General features: G+C 51.1%; 6 protein-coding genes across 6 annotated transcripts; 2 read left to right on the top strand and 4 right to left on the bottom strand.

Moving 5' to 3' along the window:
* Positions 1 to 764: 764 nt before the first annotated feature.
* Positions 765 to 3,535, bottom strand: MRS44_017026 (uncharacterized protein; the record flags this gene model as incomplete). Its single annotated transcript, XM_046271493.2, has 2 exons — positions 765 to 2,714; positions 2,780 to 3,535. The coding sequence occupies 2 exons, from the start codon at positions 3,533 to 3,535 to the stop codon at positions 765 to 767; spliced, it is 2,706 nt and encodes a 901-aa protein (XP_046127192.2).
* A 1,400-nt stretch (positions 3,536 to 4,935) lies between these two features.
* On the bottom strand, positions 4,936 to 6,362 carry MRS44_017025 (uncharacterized protein; the record flags this gene model as incomplete). The annotated part of the gene is made up of 4 exons (XM_065617545.1): positions 4,936 to 5,064; positions 5,203 to 5,882; positions 5,955 to 6,155; positions 6,260 to 6,362. The coding sequence occupies 4 exons, from the start codon at positions 6,360 to 6,362 to the stop codon at positions 4,936 to 4,938; spliced, it is 1,113 nt and encodes a 370-aa protein (XP_065473617.1).
* Positions 6,363 to 6,773: 411 nt separating this feature from the next.
* MRS44_017024 (uncharacterized protein) lies at positions 6,774 to 8,070 on the bottom strand (the record flags this gene model as incomplete). The annotated part of the gene is made up of 3 exons (XM_065617544.1): positions 6,774 to 7,715; positions 7,762 to 7,843; positions 8,030 to 8,070. The coding sequence occupies 3 exons, from the start codon at positions 8,068 to 8,070 to the stop codon at positions 6,774 to 6,776; spliced, it is 1,065 nt and encodes a 354-aa protein (XP_065473616.1).
* A 2,720-nt stretch (positions 8,071 to 10,790) lies between these two features.
* MRS44_017023 (uncharacterized protein) lies at positions 10,791 to 14,793 on the top strand (the record flags this gene model as incomplete). The annotated part of the gene is made up of 6 exons (XM_065617543.1): positions 10,791 to 10,997; positions 11,068 to 11,171; positions 11,252 to 11,423; positions 11,499 to 11,965; positions 12,144 to 12,708; positions 13,900 to 14,793. The coding sequence occupies 6 exons, from the start codon at positions 10,791 to 10,793 to the stop codon at positions 14,791 to 14,793; spliced, it is 2,409 nt and encodes an 802-aa protein (XP_065473615.1).
* A 106-nt stretch (positions 14,794 to 14,899) lies between these two features.
* MRS44_017022 (uncharacterized protein) lies at positions 14,900 to 17,118 on the bottom strand (the record flags this gene model as incomplete). Its single annotated transcript, XM_065617542.1, has 3 exons — positions 14,900 to 15,863; positions 15,953 to 16,644; positions 16,705 to 17,118. The coding sequence occupies 3 exons, from the start codon at positions 17,116 to 17,118 to the stop codon at positions 14,900 to 14,902; spliced, it is 2,070 nt and encodes a 689-aa protein (XP_065473614.1).
* A 1,056-nt stretch (positions 17,119 to 18,174) lies between these two features.
* MRS44_017021 (uncharacterized protein) lies at positions 18,175 to 18,666 on the top strand (the record flags this gene model as incomplete). Its single annotated transcript, XM_046281605.1, has 1 exon — positions 18,175 to 18,666. The coding sequence occupies one exon, from the start codon at positions 18,175 to 18,177 to the stop codon at positions 18,664 to 18,666; it is 492 nt and encodes a 163-aa protein (XP_046127197.1).
* Between the last annotated feature and the right edge of the window lie 108 nt (positions 18,667 to 18,774).

The following is an 18,774-nucleotide window of genomic DNA, read 5'->3' as shown; positions in this document are numbered from 1 at the left end:
TTGCAATTTGTAACTCGAAGGATTGTTGGGACTTCTATCATAGGCTAAAATAGGTGGGGAAGAAAGTACCTTTGATATCGGCTATTTTAATTGGATCAGACCCCTGTCGGTACCCCAATTGCACCTTAGGTCAGTCCAGGGGATAAGGCACATCACGGGGCTTAGAATTGCATGCTAGCCAGATAGGGGTATCATATTATACGCCAGCCTTTTTCCGAAGGACAGTACATGATTGGCCAGCCCATGCTTCGGGATACTATATACCCTGCCTAGCCCATTTCTTAGGACAGGATACGTATCGAACTTGGCTAGCCTTGGTAACCCAAGCCTTCTCATAACAACCGATCTTAGTTGGTAAGACTCACAGTAGTGTTTCTATGTTCTCGTACACTCGCGCTGCTGTAGCTCCACAGCAAGTACTACCATAATCCTTACAATTGGAATTGACCCTTGAGAATAAGTTCTGTCGAGTCACCTGAAGGCTTCGCTTGACATCACACGGCGACCTATATATACTACAGAGTCGGCCTGAGCCAATAGCTACTACATACACCTTGTTCGCATTGTGCACCCATCATCCTTACTATTTATTATCCTCAAATTCGCTTTGAAATATGGGAGGTTCGCATTAGATGGACATACTTGTTGCAAATGTTAAAGTTTACAACCCCAGGTTCTCCTTTACAGTATGCTCACTCAACATGCTTCTTCGGTGGGCCACCCACACTCGCAGAGAAAAAGGATAGTGTCGGATTCGAATGCTCTCATAACAATTCTCTGAGTGACTGGATGCTAGCTCTCACTGCCTGATCATATTCACTAGTGTTGCTGCCGTGAGGCGATGGGTAGATGCAATCGTCAGCATCCAACCATGCCTCCAATGAATCAACAAGAGCCCCCAACTCGATGCCAGGCGGCATGTCGACACATTGCTGATTTTTGACAATATAGAGCAGCCCTTCTATGATCTCTGGAATTCTGCACTCGTCCCAGAGCATGCCGCCTTCTGCGAGACAGCGCCGCGGCACAAGGTTTGCATGGACAGCGAGCAAGCCCGGCGGCATCAACAGAACATCGTCTTGCTCCAGGACAATGAGGCGACTCTTGCCCTCGGGAGACCAATCACGGCCATCTCTCGAGAATCTTTGCCAGTCCCCAGCGTCCAAGTCGGTGGCGATGGCCCAGATGCTGAAGCCGGCAAGACAACGTACCCAGCTGCCAACCAGAGGGTCCATGCGGGAGCCAGAGAAGGCCCCCGAGAAGCCCAACATGTCAAAGCCAAGGCTGCCCTTGACCCCACTGAGCTTGAGCTGACTGCTCCGGCCCATGACGCCTGCCACGCGATCAGCCAACATGTAGAGGAGCCCAAATCGAGGCAGCCTGGTCAGCAATGGTTCGTCGGCTTGGGCTAGACGGCCGAGGTTGATGACGTTGCTGACGGGGGCAGCTGACTCGGGCGAGCTGAGGTCAACCTCGGCAACGGTAATGCAATAGTCCTTGACGCTCATGGAATTGCGCGTGCCCATCGTGCTGTTCTGTATGAGCACCTCCTGCTCGGGGAAGCGCTGCCATAGCATGTCGATGTACTCTGCGATATTATACATGCCTCTGTCCTGGAACCTTTGTTTGATGACAACAGGACGCTCGAAGGCAAAGCCACTCTCGCCGTAGGAGCGGAAGGTATCCCAGTCAAGGTACCAAACATCCGCCTCCTGCTGGGAAGCCACACAGCTCCGGCCCAAGACATGCTCTGGCTCGACGTAGATGCTGGCCCAGCGTTGTGCCTCGATCCATTCGAGCTGTAAGAGACGGTGTGGTGCCGCATCATCTGAAGTGTGAGGCTCTCGTAGTTTGCCAATGAAACGGGTGATTTCAGGGTCATACCGCGCTCGCAATGTCTGCAGCAGCGTTGGAAAGGCCCTCGATGGCCCAGGCTCGTCGACAACACCGGGATGGGCTTGGACGACAGAAGCATCCGGCATCTCGACACTGCTGCGATCCGAGGTGCCTGGGCTGGACCCCGTAGCTTGAGGCGCTGGAATGTCGGGACTTGTAACGTCAAGGTGTGCTTGTGTCTGCATCTGACCAGAGCTGTTCTCTCGGCTCATGTGGAATAGAGCATCAAGCGCCTCCACTTCCACTGCATATGATCCCTCTGACAGCGCGACCATGTCTTGCAAAGCATCATGACTCTCTGGCTCGACTCGCCTCATGTCCTCAAGATCTGGCTCATTTGCCGGCTCTATGTCCATCTCTTCGCCTTGTGCTGTTGTGTTGTCGTTGGCCCCATCATCTTCCATATTACTCCCAACGTTGTCACTAGTAGTCCCTTCATCATCCCGGTTGTCGCTCTCATGCCTGCCCTCAATTCTTAATTCCGGCTCTTGTACTCTTCTCGGCCTGCAGTCTGGCTCGTCCGCGCCTTTATCGCCAGCAGCTTCATCCAGCGTTTCCGTCACCGCAACAGCATCGCCCGAACAAGAATCCGAGTCTGCATGCTCAGGAGGACCAGCCTCGGTGGGGTATGAAGGGGGCTCAGCCTGGACTCGCGATCCCAAGCCTCTTTGACTAGAGAACTCCCCATCACTATGGATAACGGCGGCTCTCGTCAAGCGGCGTTCCGAAGAAGCAGCCAAACGCTTCGAGGGTTGCGCCGAGCTCGGCACCGACCTGATTCGCTTAGGTACCTTTAACGGTGCACTGCCGCCAGGGGGCTGTGAAGTGGGGAGAAGGAGAAGGAGGAGGAGGAGGCCGTTTCATCCGAGCCATCACCATTGACTGATGGCACAATCATGCTGTAGAGATCTCGCTTGAGGCCGAATGCCCCGAGACTAGCCCCTTTCACCTTCTCCGCCGCAAGGTCCATCTGCTGCCGAAGGTCCAGAGGGGTTGCCCTCTGACGAGCAGCTTCCAGAGCCGAGATGATGTCGGAGCGTTCAACGGGGGAGTGGCGGTTCTGCACCTTGGAAGCCGCCGAGTGCTCCCCGATCAGGAGCGCCTTGTTATTGCCGCGCAACATGCGAAGCTCATGCCGGGCAAGCATCTTGGAATTCAGCAGGTCGACGACGTCGGTCCAGCACGGGACCAGCACCGCAAGCTCGTGCAACTGTCGCAGGAGAGGCAGCGGCAGGGCCTCCCAGCCGTAGTAGTGGAACCTCTCGCCTCCCCAAGCGGCGATCACGCCCGACTGGTGTCTGATGTGCTGGCTCTGCCGGTCCCGCATATTCTTGCCGCGCTGGGCGAGGCGGTCAAATTCGGACCATTGCTCAGCATCAGCGCCGCCTTCACGGCTGCCCGAGGGGCCGAGGAAGGGCAGGAAAGCCGCCGCTATGTTGGCACCGAGCTGATCGATTGTGAGGATCTTGTCGCGGTACTGTCTGTGCAACTGCTGCCGCTCGTGCTTGTTGGCACACGCCTGGACATCGCGGTAAAAGTTGGCCGCCATATTCATGGCAGCCGTGGCGGGCGATGTGGTGTGGTCCATAGCATCGGTCCCGACCAACGTACTCGTGGAGGGGCCATCTTGCAACTCCATTGCCCGGGCTACAGCAGTTGGGTAAAGTCGCGTTGAGATGTAGAGAGGGATTTGAGTTGTAAATGGGAAATCCTTTAAGGGCTGCACCTGGTATCAAATATAAGTGCTTGTGCCCTGACTGTGTGTGGATTAGTGAAAACGCCGCTAGGGGGGAAGGGGGAAGGGCGAAGGGGGATGGGGGAAGGGGGGTGGGTAGCGACGCAATGCCCAGTTATATAGGTCTCTTGATGTGTTGAGAATTTGCCGGTTCCACATCTAAGCAAGCTCAAAAAAGGCAACAATATCAGACTGCAGGATGTAATCCTCGGAAGCTTAGACGCATACTGTCATGGAAAAATCCTACCTATCAGGCTAAAAGAGAGGACTGATTAGACCGCTATTCACAGTGTGACTCATGCGATACCCAAGAACTATGTCATCCGCCTGCTTAACATCTATCACAAGTAATCCAGGTCCAAGTCCGAGGCAGATGTAACAGGCGTGCGTCAATGCCCTCAAGCCTTCCCTCGTCTGGAAGCATGCCCAGCCGCGTCAAGACTGGTTTCTCCCAAGGAAAGCCTTCTACACGGAGATCGAGGACGGAGCAATGAGGCTACCGCCTCATTCTACAAGAAAAATGAAGCTATGACAACTGTCCAAAAAAACGAGGAGCTATGAATAGCGTTCTCACAGAGACCAAGGGGCCGTGTTGCCGCATATAGATGCACATGTAATCGGGGAACAGCGTGATGTATCTTTATCGATTTTCTCGGCTCGTTCTAGCCCGTGAGAGAGCCAGGTTGCATGTTCCAAGACATGTTCTTCCTCAAGCTGTACTGACTAAATAGCTTTCCCCTGAGCTGTTGGAGCAACCAAGTCCCTCCCTGCAGCAGGGGCCATCATTGCGCATCCTGAAGATTGATAACAATCGGTCATAAAGGCGCTAGCCTTGAAGGTTGGGCCGATGGGCATGTTTGCTGCTTCAACGTGAGACCGAGGCCATTGGCCGATCTGAGCATACTACAAAGCATACGAGACAGATCGACTGACGTTCGCAATGAGGGCAAGGCCTTGTGTGCAAGGCAACGCAATGCTTCTGCTTGGATTCGATGATCTGAATGTTGAGAGGTGCATCGAGCAGTAGGAGTGTTTACGTAAAATTGCCGGGAGGCTGCCAAGCAACACCGAGAGTAACGCTGGGAGAGTGACCACCCCGTTCTCAAGATATTTGCGCGGCATGCTCTTCTGCTGGGGCTAGCTGCCTGCTTCGGAGGCCTTGGACTCACAATTGATCCTTTGGCCGCTTTGGAACCAAGCAGTGTGGCCGTAGGTTCTTCAGTCTTCAAAATTGCGTGCTGCGTTGGCTACAGAGGCCTTCTGTGTGGGATGCGTCTCCTGTTATTACACCATTGACCTGTTGTTCAGGACCCATTACTTCGCGAAGCGCACAAAGTCTCCATGATACGCAGGACTGCTTCGCAGTCGGAATCATGCCTTGATGCATTTGTCCTCGCTACAAGCGTCGTAGCCAAAGCCCATAGGTTTGGGAGCTGCGAGATTGTTCAGTATCAGGCCGTTCTAAAGGTTGCTTTTTGTGCGATCGCCCTCGGGGCGGGGAAAGAGGCTTCAAGGAGGAAAAGAGATGGGAACTGTGAGGGCGGGAGGAACGGGGGGGGGAAAGCACACACATCGTCTTGGAATGTTCGCCTGTTTCTCGACCCTCGACTTGTTCCAGCGGTCTGGCCCCCTCCCAGCTCCGAGCTGGTCATTTCTCGGAGAAAAGCAGTGTCTGGGTATTCCTTCCTGAAGAGCTCAAGCTCGTCGACGAGAATATCCTCGGCGCCTTGAGTGATCTGTTCTTGAAAGCCTCGCCGCTCCCAATGACTCCAGTCCTTGGAAGCATCGCGCAGAGCACCCAGCAGCCGGGGTAGCCGCCGATTGCGGCTCAGTCTCTGGTCCCGATCTAGTGGCGAGGTCTCATCAAAGGTTTCCGTATAGTAGGCCTCTATAGCTTCATCAAAAGTCGTGAAGCCGGCCTCGATGGCTGAATCCACGATGTGGCGTATTCGGTCCTGGACGGGAGCAGCACGGTCAATGCTTCTTCCGCCACGCGGGTGCGGGTTTGTAGCGGCATGGCTGGGTATCTCAGGACGGACATATTCAAGAGGACCAGGTTTGCTGCGCTCGAAATATGATGGCATGTTTATGACGGAGCAGTCGTCCTGTAGTCTCCGTAGAACATTTTGCGGGTCCAACGAGAGAGAGGTGCCGTGCGGAGACAATGAAGCGTGAAAGTCTGAGGCGGTCGGAAAGTCCAGGTGATGGCTGCCAAGACATCCTTCTGAGGGATATGCTGCGTCTATACTTGCTAACAATCACAATTCACGCATGTCAGCAGACCGCTCCTCCTAAAGAAGAAAATGTGAAGCTGCAGACGCACCAAGGTCGAAAACAGCGCCAGTCATGAGATCGTGATGAGCTGCTGGTGTCGCAACATCTGGATATGTAGTCGAAGCCGCCTTGGAGTCAAGAGGAGGGTTGGTGATCTCCGACCTCGGTGTTGGTGCAGCATCAATGAAGAGCTCTTGCGGGGCCGGCACTTCATCTTCAAGACCTTCAAGTTTGGCCTTGAGGCGTTCACCTAAGGATGATATTATCAATATTTATAAAAAAAAAAAATAAAAAAAAAATAAAAAGGGAAAAAGGGCTTGAACGGGAGGTGAAAGACAAGCTCTCTGTACGTACGATAGGCTCGTTGAGGAAAATGACTGTGCTCTGTCTTCTTTCCTCTTTGATGGCCAAGCGGCGACTCGTGGTCTGAGTCGGGGCAAGGCCTCTTGAACGACATGGCGGTAGGTCACACACTAGGTCTGAGCGATTATTGGCCGACCTGTTGTTGGTTGAGCAACAAGCTGGACATAACTTAGTGGTGGGCACCCCAGGAGCTTGAGGAAGGTATATAGGCAGGTGGAAACGCCCTCTGCGGCGTGGTGTGCGGAGCCTCCATCTGGTTACTTATACAGAGTACGGAATACGGTGGTCGTATTCCCGCTTCGTGGCAGTGCCATGACGAATGGCAAGGATCTTCTTCCATGTACATTCGGTCTTAGACGGGGAGTAGCTCCCCTGGTCGTACAGTGGGGTGCAAAGTGTTTGAAACTTGTATCTTGTATCGACCATTGGATCTAACCCAAATTAGCTGTGGAACCATGGCCGCTTTAGCAATGTAATTTCAACCTTCGTCGTCAATTGAACAGATCTAATACTTCGTATACCAGCCATTGGCCTTAATTACTGCGGCGACTCTGTTGGGCATCGTATCAGAGAGGTTCTTCAAGACCCGCGGCTCGATCTCATCCCACGCCTCGACCGCAGCTTCTACCAAGGCATATTTCGTTTCAACCGTATCCTCTGCGTAGTTGAGCTCAGGATGTAACCGATATATCTCGGCCTTCATCAGGGCCCACAGGTTCTCGATGGGGTTCAGGTCAGGCGAGAAAGGCGGCCAGTTCATGACCTCGATGCCTAGGTCTTCGAGAAGGCTCTTGATGACCTGGGCTGTGTGAACCGAGGCGTTATCGTGCATGAAGATATCGCCGGGCTCGATAAACCACGGCAAAATAAAGTTATAGGGGCTATAGATGCCTTCTGCGTTGACGTTACCGATAAGAGGCACGAGCGGCGTACGGCATCTTCGACCAAAGGCGGCCCAGAACATCTGCCGTACGGTGCCTTGCCGTCTGACTTCCATAACGTCGCCTTGCTCGATCTGCTCGGAAGGACGAAGAAAAGACCACTCTGGCTTTATTCCTTGACCGCGGCGGACCATACACTCATCACTCCACTTGACACGGCTCCAGTCGAGCTCCTCATAGCGTTGTGCCCATTGGAGTCGTTTTCGAGCCTGGAGCGGCGTCAACGCGACGCGTTTTTTCTTCAACCACTTCCTCTTACCTAGCTCGCGAAGAAGGTATTGTAAGGAACGTTCTTTAACGGCGTTATCGACTGATTCGAGGAGGTCTCGGTACGTAAGGTTAGGGTTGGTTATGATCGCATCGTAAATCTGATCGCGTCGTTCTTCTGAGAGTTTTCGCGGGCCCGCGCAACGCGGCAGGGAGCGGTTTTCAACACCGCGTTTTTCTTCGCGATAAATCGTAGTCTTGATCGTGGAAAGAGGGACTTCTGGGTGGATTTTATTGATCTATTTAAAGGTATAACCCTACTTTCGTAATTCACAAAGGCGCGACCGTAAGGTCGGCGAGAGCTCTTTGCCTCGAGGCATCGTGATGTGTGGTGTTGAAAGGAGGAAAAGCGGTTGTGAAAGCGGCACTGAAAAAACCGGCCTAATCAGGCTAGGCTAGGAGGCCGATACAAGATACAAGTTTCAAACACTTTGCACCCCACTGTATGTATGTACAACTATATCAGCTGCAGATTACTATAAGCTGACATCTATGCGATTGGTCCAATGTGCTTATTCTGTCAAAAACTAACCTCCACTCAACCAGAACCTACACGTGGTCGCGCGTCTCCATACCGCCTGGATCGGGCGGCATTTGTCCGAACTGGTCTCCGCGGGATCTCACTAATGCACTAAGTGTGACTGACCTTTTCTCCGCGGGAATTATAATGATGCTAGCTCCGCCCTCGTACCGAAGTACCGCCTTTGGAAAGGCTCTCACCATGTGTTCAATTAACATAAAATTTGCTGCGGGGAACTTTAGGCGTGGGTTTAGCAACAGCTATCCGAGACCTCGCCTCTGTAGAAGATGGGAAATGCCTTGCCAACAAACCGTTGCATAATACCCAACTCGGAGTTAACGGGCTGATAAGTTCTAAAGCACTAACGTACATGATAAGCGAGTGGACCAATTTGAATTTTAGTATTTATACTTTATTTAAAAATATCTTTAAATAATTCTAAAAAATTTAAACTAAACTTAAAATAGACTTAAATCTTATAAAATATTTATTATTTTTATAACGTACATGTATAGCAAGTGGATCAGGCAAGCAAATGGATCAATTTGCCCTATAAAGGGATTTATACCTAATATTAAAATAATTTAAAAATTTCTAAGAAAATCAAGCTAAGCCTAAAATAAATAAAATTAAAAGTTTAAGTATATTATATAATAAGCTACTAGTATTAAATTTTATATATTTTTAGAAAAGTCTTAGTTAGCTAGTATTTAAAAAGGCTATTTACACTGTATAAATAGCTATTACTCTATAAAGAAACTTTTCTAAAAGTCTAAAAAAAATATAGATAGCTTATTTAGTAATCTAATATCTAACATAGCTTTTTTTAAGTTAGTAGCTATTTTGTAGCTATTTTAATTAAGCTTAGAAATCTCTACTTTTAGTGCACAGTATACTTAATCCACTTGCTTGTCTGATCCACTTGCTATACATGTACGTTATAAGTATAAATTTTTTTTAAAATTTTTTAAAAAATTCCTGTCACGACCTATGCCACGACCGAATGCATGACGCTGCACGGCACGGATCAACGTATTACCGCTCACTCCGGAACCCGTCGTCCCGCTCACTCTCTCACTCTGTGCGAGTGAGAATGTGGCGATATCTCACGATGGACATCGTGAGATACCCCCCAATCATGCCTATAAAAGACCACACAACATTCCTTAGACAGACACTCTAGCTACCTCAGCTTTCAATACAACTTGATTACTCAAGAATACTTCTTGATATTATCAGACGTGATTCGCCACCCTACGCTCAGTACGTTACGCCCCGTTGCAACTGCCAACATAAACCAAATCAGGTTACGGTTTACTACGTTGGGAACCTTGACCGTCACACGTTACAACTGCCAACATAAACCAATCAGGTTACGGTTTACTACGTTGGGAACCTCGACCGTCACAGTATGAGCTTAGTCGTAGTACTATCCCTTCAATTGTCGAGGACCTCCCGGCCGTATCGTGCCCCACACCACCCCTGTCATCAAGAAGGTACATGAGGGGAACCACACGTTGCTGTTGCATATGCCTCTACCCAGATTGTCACAAGAGTGCACCACGAGAGTCAGAGTGGTGTTACAGATCTGTTGCAGGTTCGGCGGGTCTCGTATCACAGCCTCGTCTCGTCGAATATAATGAGGACGAGGAAAGGACGAAGACGAAGAGACAGAGTTGAATCAATCACTAATCTATTCTCCGTCTTAAGATTATCATTCATCTTGACTTACCACCCTCGTATCCGACAGTTGCGTCATTGATCACCACTTATATGAGCGGTGTAATGTAGCGATTTGTAACTCGAAAGATTGCTGGTACTTCTATCATAGGATTAAATACGTGGGGGATTAGGTACATTTGATCCGATGCATTTTAATTGGCTGCTGTCCCCTGCCGTGACCTGGCGGGAGGTCCTCGACAATTGAAGGGATAGCAGAGGCAGAATAAATAGCTTGAGCGCTGCTACTTAATACTTTTATTACTATACTAGATATAGTAAAAAAAGAAGTCTAACTATATGAAGACTTTTTAAGAACCTTATTTAATAACTATAGCTATAAAAGGCTAAAAAACTTATGCCCTAATAAGGAATAGTTTAAAATATAGAGTTATAAAGTTTTTTGAAAGATTAATTCTATATATAGTTACGTAGTATAACTTAAGAAGTAAAGAAGCTATTTCTATATCTTTAATATCTTTAAAGAAATTAATAGCTTAGACTTAGAGATAAAGCAAGCTAGAAAGAAAGTCAGTTCAATAGATGCATGCTACATCTACATTTGGTTATAGCGACGAGGTTATCCCCCCATGTGCGGCATTATCATGCCCATAATCCGAGGATAATCCTTCTAAATGCAGGCTTGATTATGGACTTTGGGTTGCGGAATTCCCCAATGTGGAGTTTTCTGATCAATGAGATCGGAGCAAAAATCTCTGCCCTAAAATCCGTGGGCTTTCCATCGGACAGAATTCGAAATAACCGGAGATAAGGCTACATGCGCATGTAGCCCCACAGTGGGTCCTCTACTGGCATGACAGTCGGAGTAAAATGGCACGAATCAGTTTCTGATCAGGCGGACACGCCCGATAAATACAACACAAATGCCGCGGCGTTTCGCCCAAGAACAAGAACAAGTCGTGGCTGAGGCAACATAGCGAAGTTGACACAGTGAAGGGTTACTGTAACCCTTATTTTCCTATCTTTCACTATATTGCGATCACAACAGGTCTTCGCGAAAAATTACTGGCTACTTGTGGCATTCAGCCCTGAGTAGTGCGTGTTTTTCACAGCCATGGGTATCCGTCCAGGCATGGAGTGCACCTTCAGACGGCGTCCTATGTCCATGCCTGCGTTGGCGCAAGGACTACATGCCGGTCTGCTCTGCGGGTTTCACAGCCGCCGAAGCCCGGTTCACAGCTCTTATGGAATAGTCAGCTCAACCTCACCCTTGGCAAACGAAGCTGGCATTAGAATGCTTCGCGCTGGAGGGAACGCAGCGGTTCGTCACACTTAACGGCGGAACGACAGCTCACTAGATGACGCATCAAACTTGCAGCTAACTAATCCAGGACGCTGCAATAGCAGCTGCAGCAGTTTTGAATGTAGCCGAGCCTGGCATGACCGGACTAGGGGGGATGCTTTCTGTTTGTTTTACGACTCAGAATGTCGTAATGTGCGTGCATTGAATGGTTCTGGATTCTCGCCCGCTCGTGCCACTCTCGAGATGGTCCGCCATGACATTGGACCACACAGTGCGATCCCAAGGACATCACCCCATGCTGTCACGGTGCCGGGATCTGCCGCGGCTTGGGTCGATGTAGTTGAGCATTTCGGCTCCGGCAGGCTGTCCCTAAAGCAGGTGCTTACTCCAGCAATCGACTTAGCTGGTTCAGGCATACCCATCGGCGAAATCACGTCGGCTGACGTACGTTTTAACCGCAATTTCGAACTGGTACAAACCGCTTATAAAAGAGAAAACTAACCACGACGAGATGAAAAGTGGCAGCTTGACGAAGAAGCTCTGCGATCCGCACCCAATGGCGGCGATATGCTCAAAAGAGACCCTAGCAGCCCACGGGGATATCGAGCACCTCTTTCTGGAGAAATCTACAGGAATTCACATTTGGCCAAAACTATGAGTCGACTAGCCGAGCAAGGCAAACGAGGTTTCTATGAAGGGCCCATCGCAGAATCGATTGTCCACGCCGTTTCCAGACTGGGTGGAGTTCTGCATCTGGATGATCTTAAGGCTCACGCTGATCGCGGAAGCGAGATAACTGAAGCGTTATCGTTTCGAATCGATCCGTGCATCGGGATGATGAAAGGGTTCAATCGAAGACTTGATCTTTGGGAGCATCCCCCCAATAGTCAAGGAATAGTTGCGTTGATGACGGTAGGCATCATGCAGCAGTTGATAGGTTCTGGTACAATTGACAAATTTTCGATAGGAGAACACAATACGCCAAGGTACGAGCATAATCGTTATCCCATGGACAAGTCTATTGCAGCTAACCTCCACAACCGCCCTGGGCAGATATTTACATGCTTTAATATCATGTTTAAAGCTCGCCTTCGCCGATGGGGCCCGGTTCGTGGCAGATCATAAGGCTTCTACGTTCGAGACAGCGACGCTACTTTCACCCAGGTACCTTGCTTCGCGAGCCGCGTTATTCGATCCCTGCAAGGCCTTTGGCGTTCAGCACAGGACGCCATTCTTAACGCTTCCTAGTGATACCGTCTACCTGGCGGTTACAGACCGAGCAGGGAACGGATGCTCGTTTGTCAATAGTGTGGCAGACAGATTTGGGACTATGATCATCCCTTCGCAGACTGGCATTGTTTTGCAATGCCGGGGTCGTGGGTTCAGCCTTGATCCCGGGCATTACAATTCATTTGGACCCTGCAAGCGGCCTTACAACACAATTATGCCTGCATTGGTGACGGATGCAGAAACTGGTGCTTTGGAGGCTGTGTTTGGTGTGATGGGTGGATTAATGCAGCCTCAGGGTCACGTCCAGGTGCTCCTGAATATGCTCGTGTTTGGAATGAGCCCTCAGGCGGCCCTGGATGCGCCAAGGGTTTGCATCTCTTTCGACAATGAGACGCCAAGCAGCTCAGGCCGCGAATCGCAGGAACTTGTCAGTCTTGAGGATGGGATTAGCGTCTCGGTAGCTTCAGCGCTACGAGAACTTGGCTATCGAGTCAGCATGGTACGTGGGCAGCCAAGATCCTTGTTCGGTCGTGGTCAGCTTATATGGGTACACAACGACGGAATTGAATGTCAAAGGGTGTATTCTGCTGGAAGCGATCCTCGTGGGGATGGGGCTGCGGTCGCTCTGTAGGTGTGCCTCGCCTTGCGTATCACGTTTGGGTAGTCTCTAATGAAAACATTCCTTTGGTTGAGACGATCTGAGCAACGTAACCTGGTCTCTGGTACTCAGATATAGCTGGGCCCAGTAGAGTAGTTTTGTGGTTCGTAAACAGTACTTCCCGCCGAACCACAGGGGGTTTGCCTGAGAGTCTGATGATTAATGGCCTTGCCATATCGTATGCCCTACATCTCGCGGACCAGAGCGGCATGTCCTGGTATGTGCAAGATAGCTGTGAGCGGCTTAACTAAGCAATAGAAATCCAATCGTCGTAGCTATTTTATGTAAGTGTCTCAATCTGTATGTCATACGCCTGCTCAAGCGAAAGTGTCCGCGAGCGTAAGCCTCCCCGATATTACAGAATGACGCCAGTCCGACGCCCAAGTTCCTCCGTCCCCTTTGGTATTCATGGCACAAGTAACCAGATGTCTATAAGCTAAGTGCAGACTACTCTTGCATAAGGCAGGTCAGCTGCATGTTTCTACTATTCTTCATCTTGCTTTTAGAGGCCCAATCAGCAGCGTAATGGCGTTTGACCCGCTGACAAATACATCAAGGTCATTCAAGCAACTCGGATGAAATCAGGGCTGAATTCCGCGGGGATCACTTGTATTGCCTAGGGCCGGACTGATGCGTCCGCCCCTCTTTGTTGCCCCTCGACCGCAAGTAATCCGCGGAGCTCAAAATTTCGGCCGCACGTCGCGTAAAACACTTAGGAAATCCGGCCCGCTCACACTGCCGCTTAGAAATCCAAGCATCCGTCTAGCGTCCGCTGCTGCTACGGACGCTCTGGGGCACGAAGTGCTATATATATTGCAGCATACGGACTGATATTGAGGGAGCGCTTCAATTGTATATTGTATTATGAACTTCTTTAGCACTGAGAATCCTTAACGGCTAAACTATTTCCCAATAATCTCACGCTCCAACTCATCCTCAATGGCGAACACGAAGAACGTTGCCGTATTGGGTGTTCGTTTATCTCCACCGTGGTACCACCTGTAACACGCCGCTAATGGTAATCAATTACAGGCCTCGGGTACACTTGGCCAAGCTTTGGTCGCGGCCTTGATGCGAGACGGCTTCGTTGTTACAGCTATTGGGCGTCATGGTGGCAAGCACCATGAATATCCCCATGGAGTCGTCAAAAAAACCGCGTCGTACGATGATGTGGCAGATCTTACGTCTGCTCTCGCCGGCCAGGATGCACTTGTTGAAGCGTTCAATCCAGCAGCAGCGACGAATCAAGGAGCTATTGTTCAAGCAGCAATTGCAGCCGGCGTGACCCATTTGATTACTCCTGATTTTAGTTCTGATACGTTCAACCCGCACGCGGACGAGCTTTTCATTTTTGGGCCCAAGAGAAAGGCCCAGAGAGAGCTAGAGGCAGCGGTGTCGGCGTCTGGTGCAATCACTTGGACAGCCATTATTGTTGGCGCCTGGTACGATTGGGCGATCGAAAACAAGCAATTTTGGATCGACCGCGACGCACGTTCCGTCATGCGCTTCGGTTCCGGGGATCAGAAATGCAGTATCAGCAGGCTAGAGCTCTGTGGCAACGCCCTTACCGCCGTGCTTCAATCCCCCGAGCAATATCGCAACAGGCCCGCATACTTTGCAAGCCACACCGTGTCAACAAATGAACTAATTGACATCTTGGAAGAGATAGAGATAGACGGCCGGGGATGGCAGGTTGTAGACGTGCCTCTCGACGGGTTTTTGGAGAAAGCCAAGGAAGCCTGGCGCCAGGACACCAAAGATGGCGTAACTGACAGGCTCAATTCTCCAGCATACCGCATGCTTGGCACGTCGGCACTCTTCGAGGAAAGCAACCGTTACAGCGCAGATTTCGGGGACAAATTGGAGCCTGGGTGGGACGAGGGCCGAGAAGCGCTGAAGGCGAACCTGAAAAGTCTTCTCATCTGAATCCCTTCTTCAGGAGGCACAGGCAAGCCTCATCGGTTTCATTTTCCAGGGGTGTTGCGTTTAATAAGTTTCTAACAGAGCTTTTGGTTGCACGTCTGGTCTCGCTTTACAGAAAAGGTGCTTCAAGTCCACACAACCCCGCCCAATCTGCTCCCTCACATCCTATCTCACCTTGGAAGGTGTCCAGAGTCTGGCATAAGAAAGAACCTCCTGAAGCGTGGTTGACACGCTGAACAAGTGAACCGTCGTTGTAGCCATGGTGCGGTTTTACGACTCGGGATGCCTCGCTCGGAACTTGGTTTGTCTGGTCGTGCCTAAATATCTCTGCCTCGAGCACAGGATGTGCCGGGTTGTACCTCCGCACAATCTGGACTGACATGTCCAACAGCTTCGATGCTGAAGGTGACTGTTCTCCGGCTTCGCGCAGAATTTTCCAGACGTCAGCTAGGCCATCCACTTGGTCTCCTGCCTCGTTTCCATGTCCGAGGCAGGCATCCAGGACGAAAACAGTGCATGCGACGAAAATGCTGCGAAGTTTGACGTTCAACTTTCGACGGAATAACGCGAACGGCAGATTTTCAGTGCTCAGTTGGTGTTCCATCTTGATGATCATCCGAGCTGACTCCAGGCAAACATCGTGAGAGTATGCAAAGCCGGGTTCAATGGTGCCGCGGGCAAGAAACGGTATGTGTAGTTTGCAGAAGCGTGCATGAAGAACCATATTGAGCAGATACCTCTGCGTGATTATTCCAGGAGAATACCAGGAACCGGTAGCGGGCGTTTTAGCATGGGCGTTGTGGTTGAGGTCAAAGAACGGCGGGAGGTCTCGCATGAACTGCCTGAGTCTGGCGTCCTCGTCCATTACTCTACAGTATGCTGTAGTTTCGGGGTTTGACCCGGCGTTTCCCTTCCAATCTGGGAGATCATATACTATTTCCGCCAGGCGAATGCGCTGGAGCAGATAGGACACGCTTGTTGGTTCGTCCAAAGGGCGATCAGCATGTTCACCTTTTCCGACGTCCGTGTCGTCCAGATGGCGGGGCTTCTTGACTGATGTTGGACCTGACATCCTGGAGTATATGTCTTGTTGAGAGACTGACAGTCGCGAGAGCATCCTACTACGGTCAGACAACGAAGCCCAGGCAGAGCGTCCGCTTACCAGTCTGTTGCCGTGAGATACCACCATAGCCTGCGTCCGATCTCCGTCTTTGTCCGAGTGCATTGTAACCCATCCGAGTCAGAGGATTGGTTGTCACAATCAATGCGGTGTAGCCCTAGTTCCCGAGCCATGACAATGGCGTGAGCAGCAAGGGACCGAGCCCTTCTCGAAATGCCTTCCCGGCAACACAGCTGGAAGAACACAATGACCATCGCCTGTGTACACTCCAATGTTACACATGAAGCGCGATTTGCATGGTCGACAACATCCAGAGCGGCTCGAAGCCACATCATAGACTGTGAGTTTGCTGTCGCCGTATCAGGGTAAAGGCACCTGTGGTTGTCGAGAATCGTCCACATGTAAGTGCTGCTAGAACAGATGGCCAGCAAAAGCAGTAACGCGCCTGTGTCAGGAACTTTGGCCCTGTCCAGATCGTTGAAGAGGGAGTCAATGACGCGATGGAGCGACGGGGTGTGGATGACATGATGAAATGGACTGACATCGGCAATGAATTTGTTCACTAGGATGTGAGCCTCGTGCCGGAGAGGCACATTAACGCACCTAATGGTCATCGGATGAACAAACGATGCAGCATCGAATCCAGCAAAGCCCCCATAATTGTGAAAGGACAGCGGCTCGGTAATTTCCTGGATCGGGCGAGTGGAAACCACGAAAGGATCTTGGCCTAGGCCCTGACGATAGCTAGTGTTAGGTATAATTTGCTCTGGGGCCTCTCTAATGCGCGGACTCACTAGAGTATCTTGCGTTGAACACGATTTCTCAAGCCTCAACACGTCGCTTGTCACGTTCTTGAGCCTCGTGGACATAAACGATGATGAAGCCAGGTTACTTCGGCTGAGATTTTCAAAAGTCTGTTCAGGTTTGCTGCCGCTGTCTGCTAGTACAGCCTCCAGGCGTGCAAGCCTCTCCAACAGCTTTGTTGCGGCCGGTTCCGCATCCACGGGTGACTCGGCAACGGGGGCCGGGCTAGCCGTCCGAGCGACCGTGTCGCACCGAACTCCGCGGATCGTGCAGTTGGAACAGGGATTGGCACGATTGCATCGAAGTTTACGGGTCCGACACAGGCTGCATGAAGGAGGGAGCTTCCGCCGCTGTCGGGTCATCTTGAACCACGATGTGTTATTCGGAGGCTCTGCGTGGTCCATTTTCCACGGCACGGTGTTGTTGGCTATATAGGCTCTGGTGATTCCCGCGGCGTTGCGGGGTTAAGAGGCTGATAGTTCCGGTTGCTGACTCCGCGACCCACCACCTGGTTCTGCAGAGCAAGACAAGGCTGAGGTGACGTGCAGGGGGACCAACCCATTTTCCCGCTCTCCACGCTCGCTTCTCGACTGCAGTCGCGGGCTTGTTCTTTCAGCCAATGGCTTCTTGTTGGGCTAAGGCTATGGAGGCAAGGTGTCAAGGAGGGTTTTCACCAGCGCAGTGCTGTGCTGGTACTTCTGTACTCCCGCACGTAGTAATGCTTGCCCAGCCACGTACCGCAGCGCGTCAGCACCACCACCAGTGGTTCGGCCTGACTTTTGAGCTGGTCTCGGCCGCTCTAGCATTCCAACCTGGCGGAAAGCTGCTAGAGCCATCATGTAATTGGTAGTGGATCGGCTGTGACAGATTCGGGTTTAACAATGCCTCATTGTCTGGCAGGCTGACCTTGGTAAGCCTGGAAGAACCGTCATGGAAAGCATTGGTCCTTGGAACCCAGAGCGGAAATCACTCTTCTATGTCATTGATCGTGTCAACGGCGGCGTCGTCGCCAAGTAATGCTGGGCGCAAGCTGGGCCCTCTCACGGCGTCTCGGACAGGCTCGGCAGCTGCCGGACCTTCAAACTGATGATTCGGGGTCTTAACTCCGGCAAAGCGCCGAATGCGTTTGCCTCCCTTTGGTCGCCCGCGGATATGCCGGCTTTCCCCACCTCCCGTTATCGGCTCGGCGCTTGGGCTCGCGTCAATGGCATACCTAAGTCCGTCTGACATTGAAAAACCCCAAGCGGCTGTAGTAGGAGGCCTTGGACCGTACCAATGGCTCAGCTCGCCTTGTAGTGGGATCTTCAAGTCGACTCGCCTTCCACCATAGCTCCTCGCCGAGTTCTTAAGTTGCAAATTACTTTCCACGCCGCCATGTTACGCAACTGCTCGCGATAAATCTAAGTCAGAGCCATTTACTGCCTTTATCTTTACGTTATTGCCCGGTACTGCTTTCAAATATGTCATCTGAATTCAGCGAGACGAGACTCAAGGTGCTCCGCGCTTTACTGGATCAATGGTGGGATGTTGTGGCGCACATGCACGATGACTCGCCTCCAGAGGCCTGGAAGCGGATGGTCTCGTACTTAAGTCCGGACTGCGTCATCCACGGAACGTCGAAGCCCTTCTATGGGCATGACGGGGCTCTCGAGTGGATGAAGCAGCTCCTCTCCTTCTGGCGAATCGAGGCCCGCACAATCTCCATCCAGGGCTTGGATCTTGGTGGCATGGTGCTCACAACTGCGCTCGAAGTGTCTCTTGTCATTCTCGGAGAGAACATCGACTTTAGCGAGGTGGTTGTGGTCACTTTTGACAAGAATGATCTGATCAAAGACTACAAGCCATATTGCGACCCAGCTCCGATTCTCGCCATCATGGAGAGGAGGAAGGGGAACCAGGCGGACAGTTCAAAGAGGAGCTCGATGGAGAAACATGTGCTAGACAGGGCATGATTGAATCATAAACAGTGTTACTTCGCAGCAATATACATTATGCAATTGTTACTGAGCAACTTCGTTCCTTGCATGTACGCTTTTAAAAAGGCAGCTATGCCACCAGCC

The sequence above is a fragment of the Fusarium solani genome (genome assembly GCF_023522795.1).
Source record: "Fusarium solani strain SB1 chromosome Unknown bctg00000013, whole genome shotgun sequence".
Lineage (NCBI taxonomy): Eukaryota > Fungi > Ascomycota > Sordariomycetes > Hypocreales > Nectriaceae > Fusarium > Fusarium solani.
The sequence above is the reverse complement of the archived record's forward strand: the minus strand, read 5'-3'. Positions and strand labels throughout refer to the sequence as shown.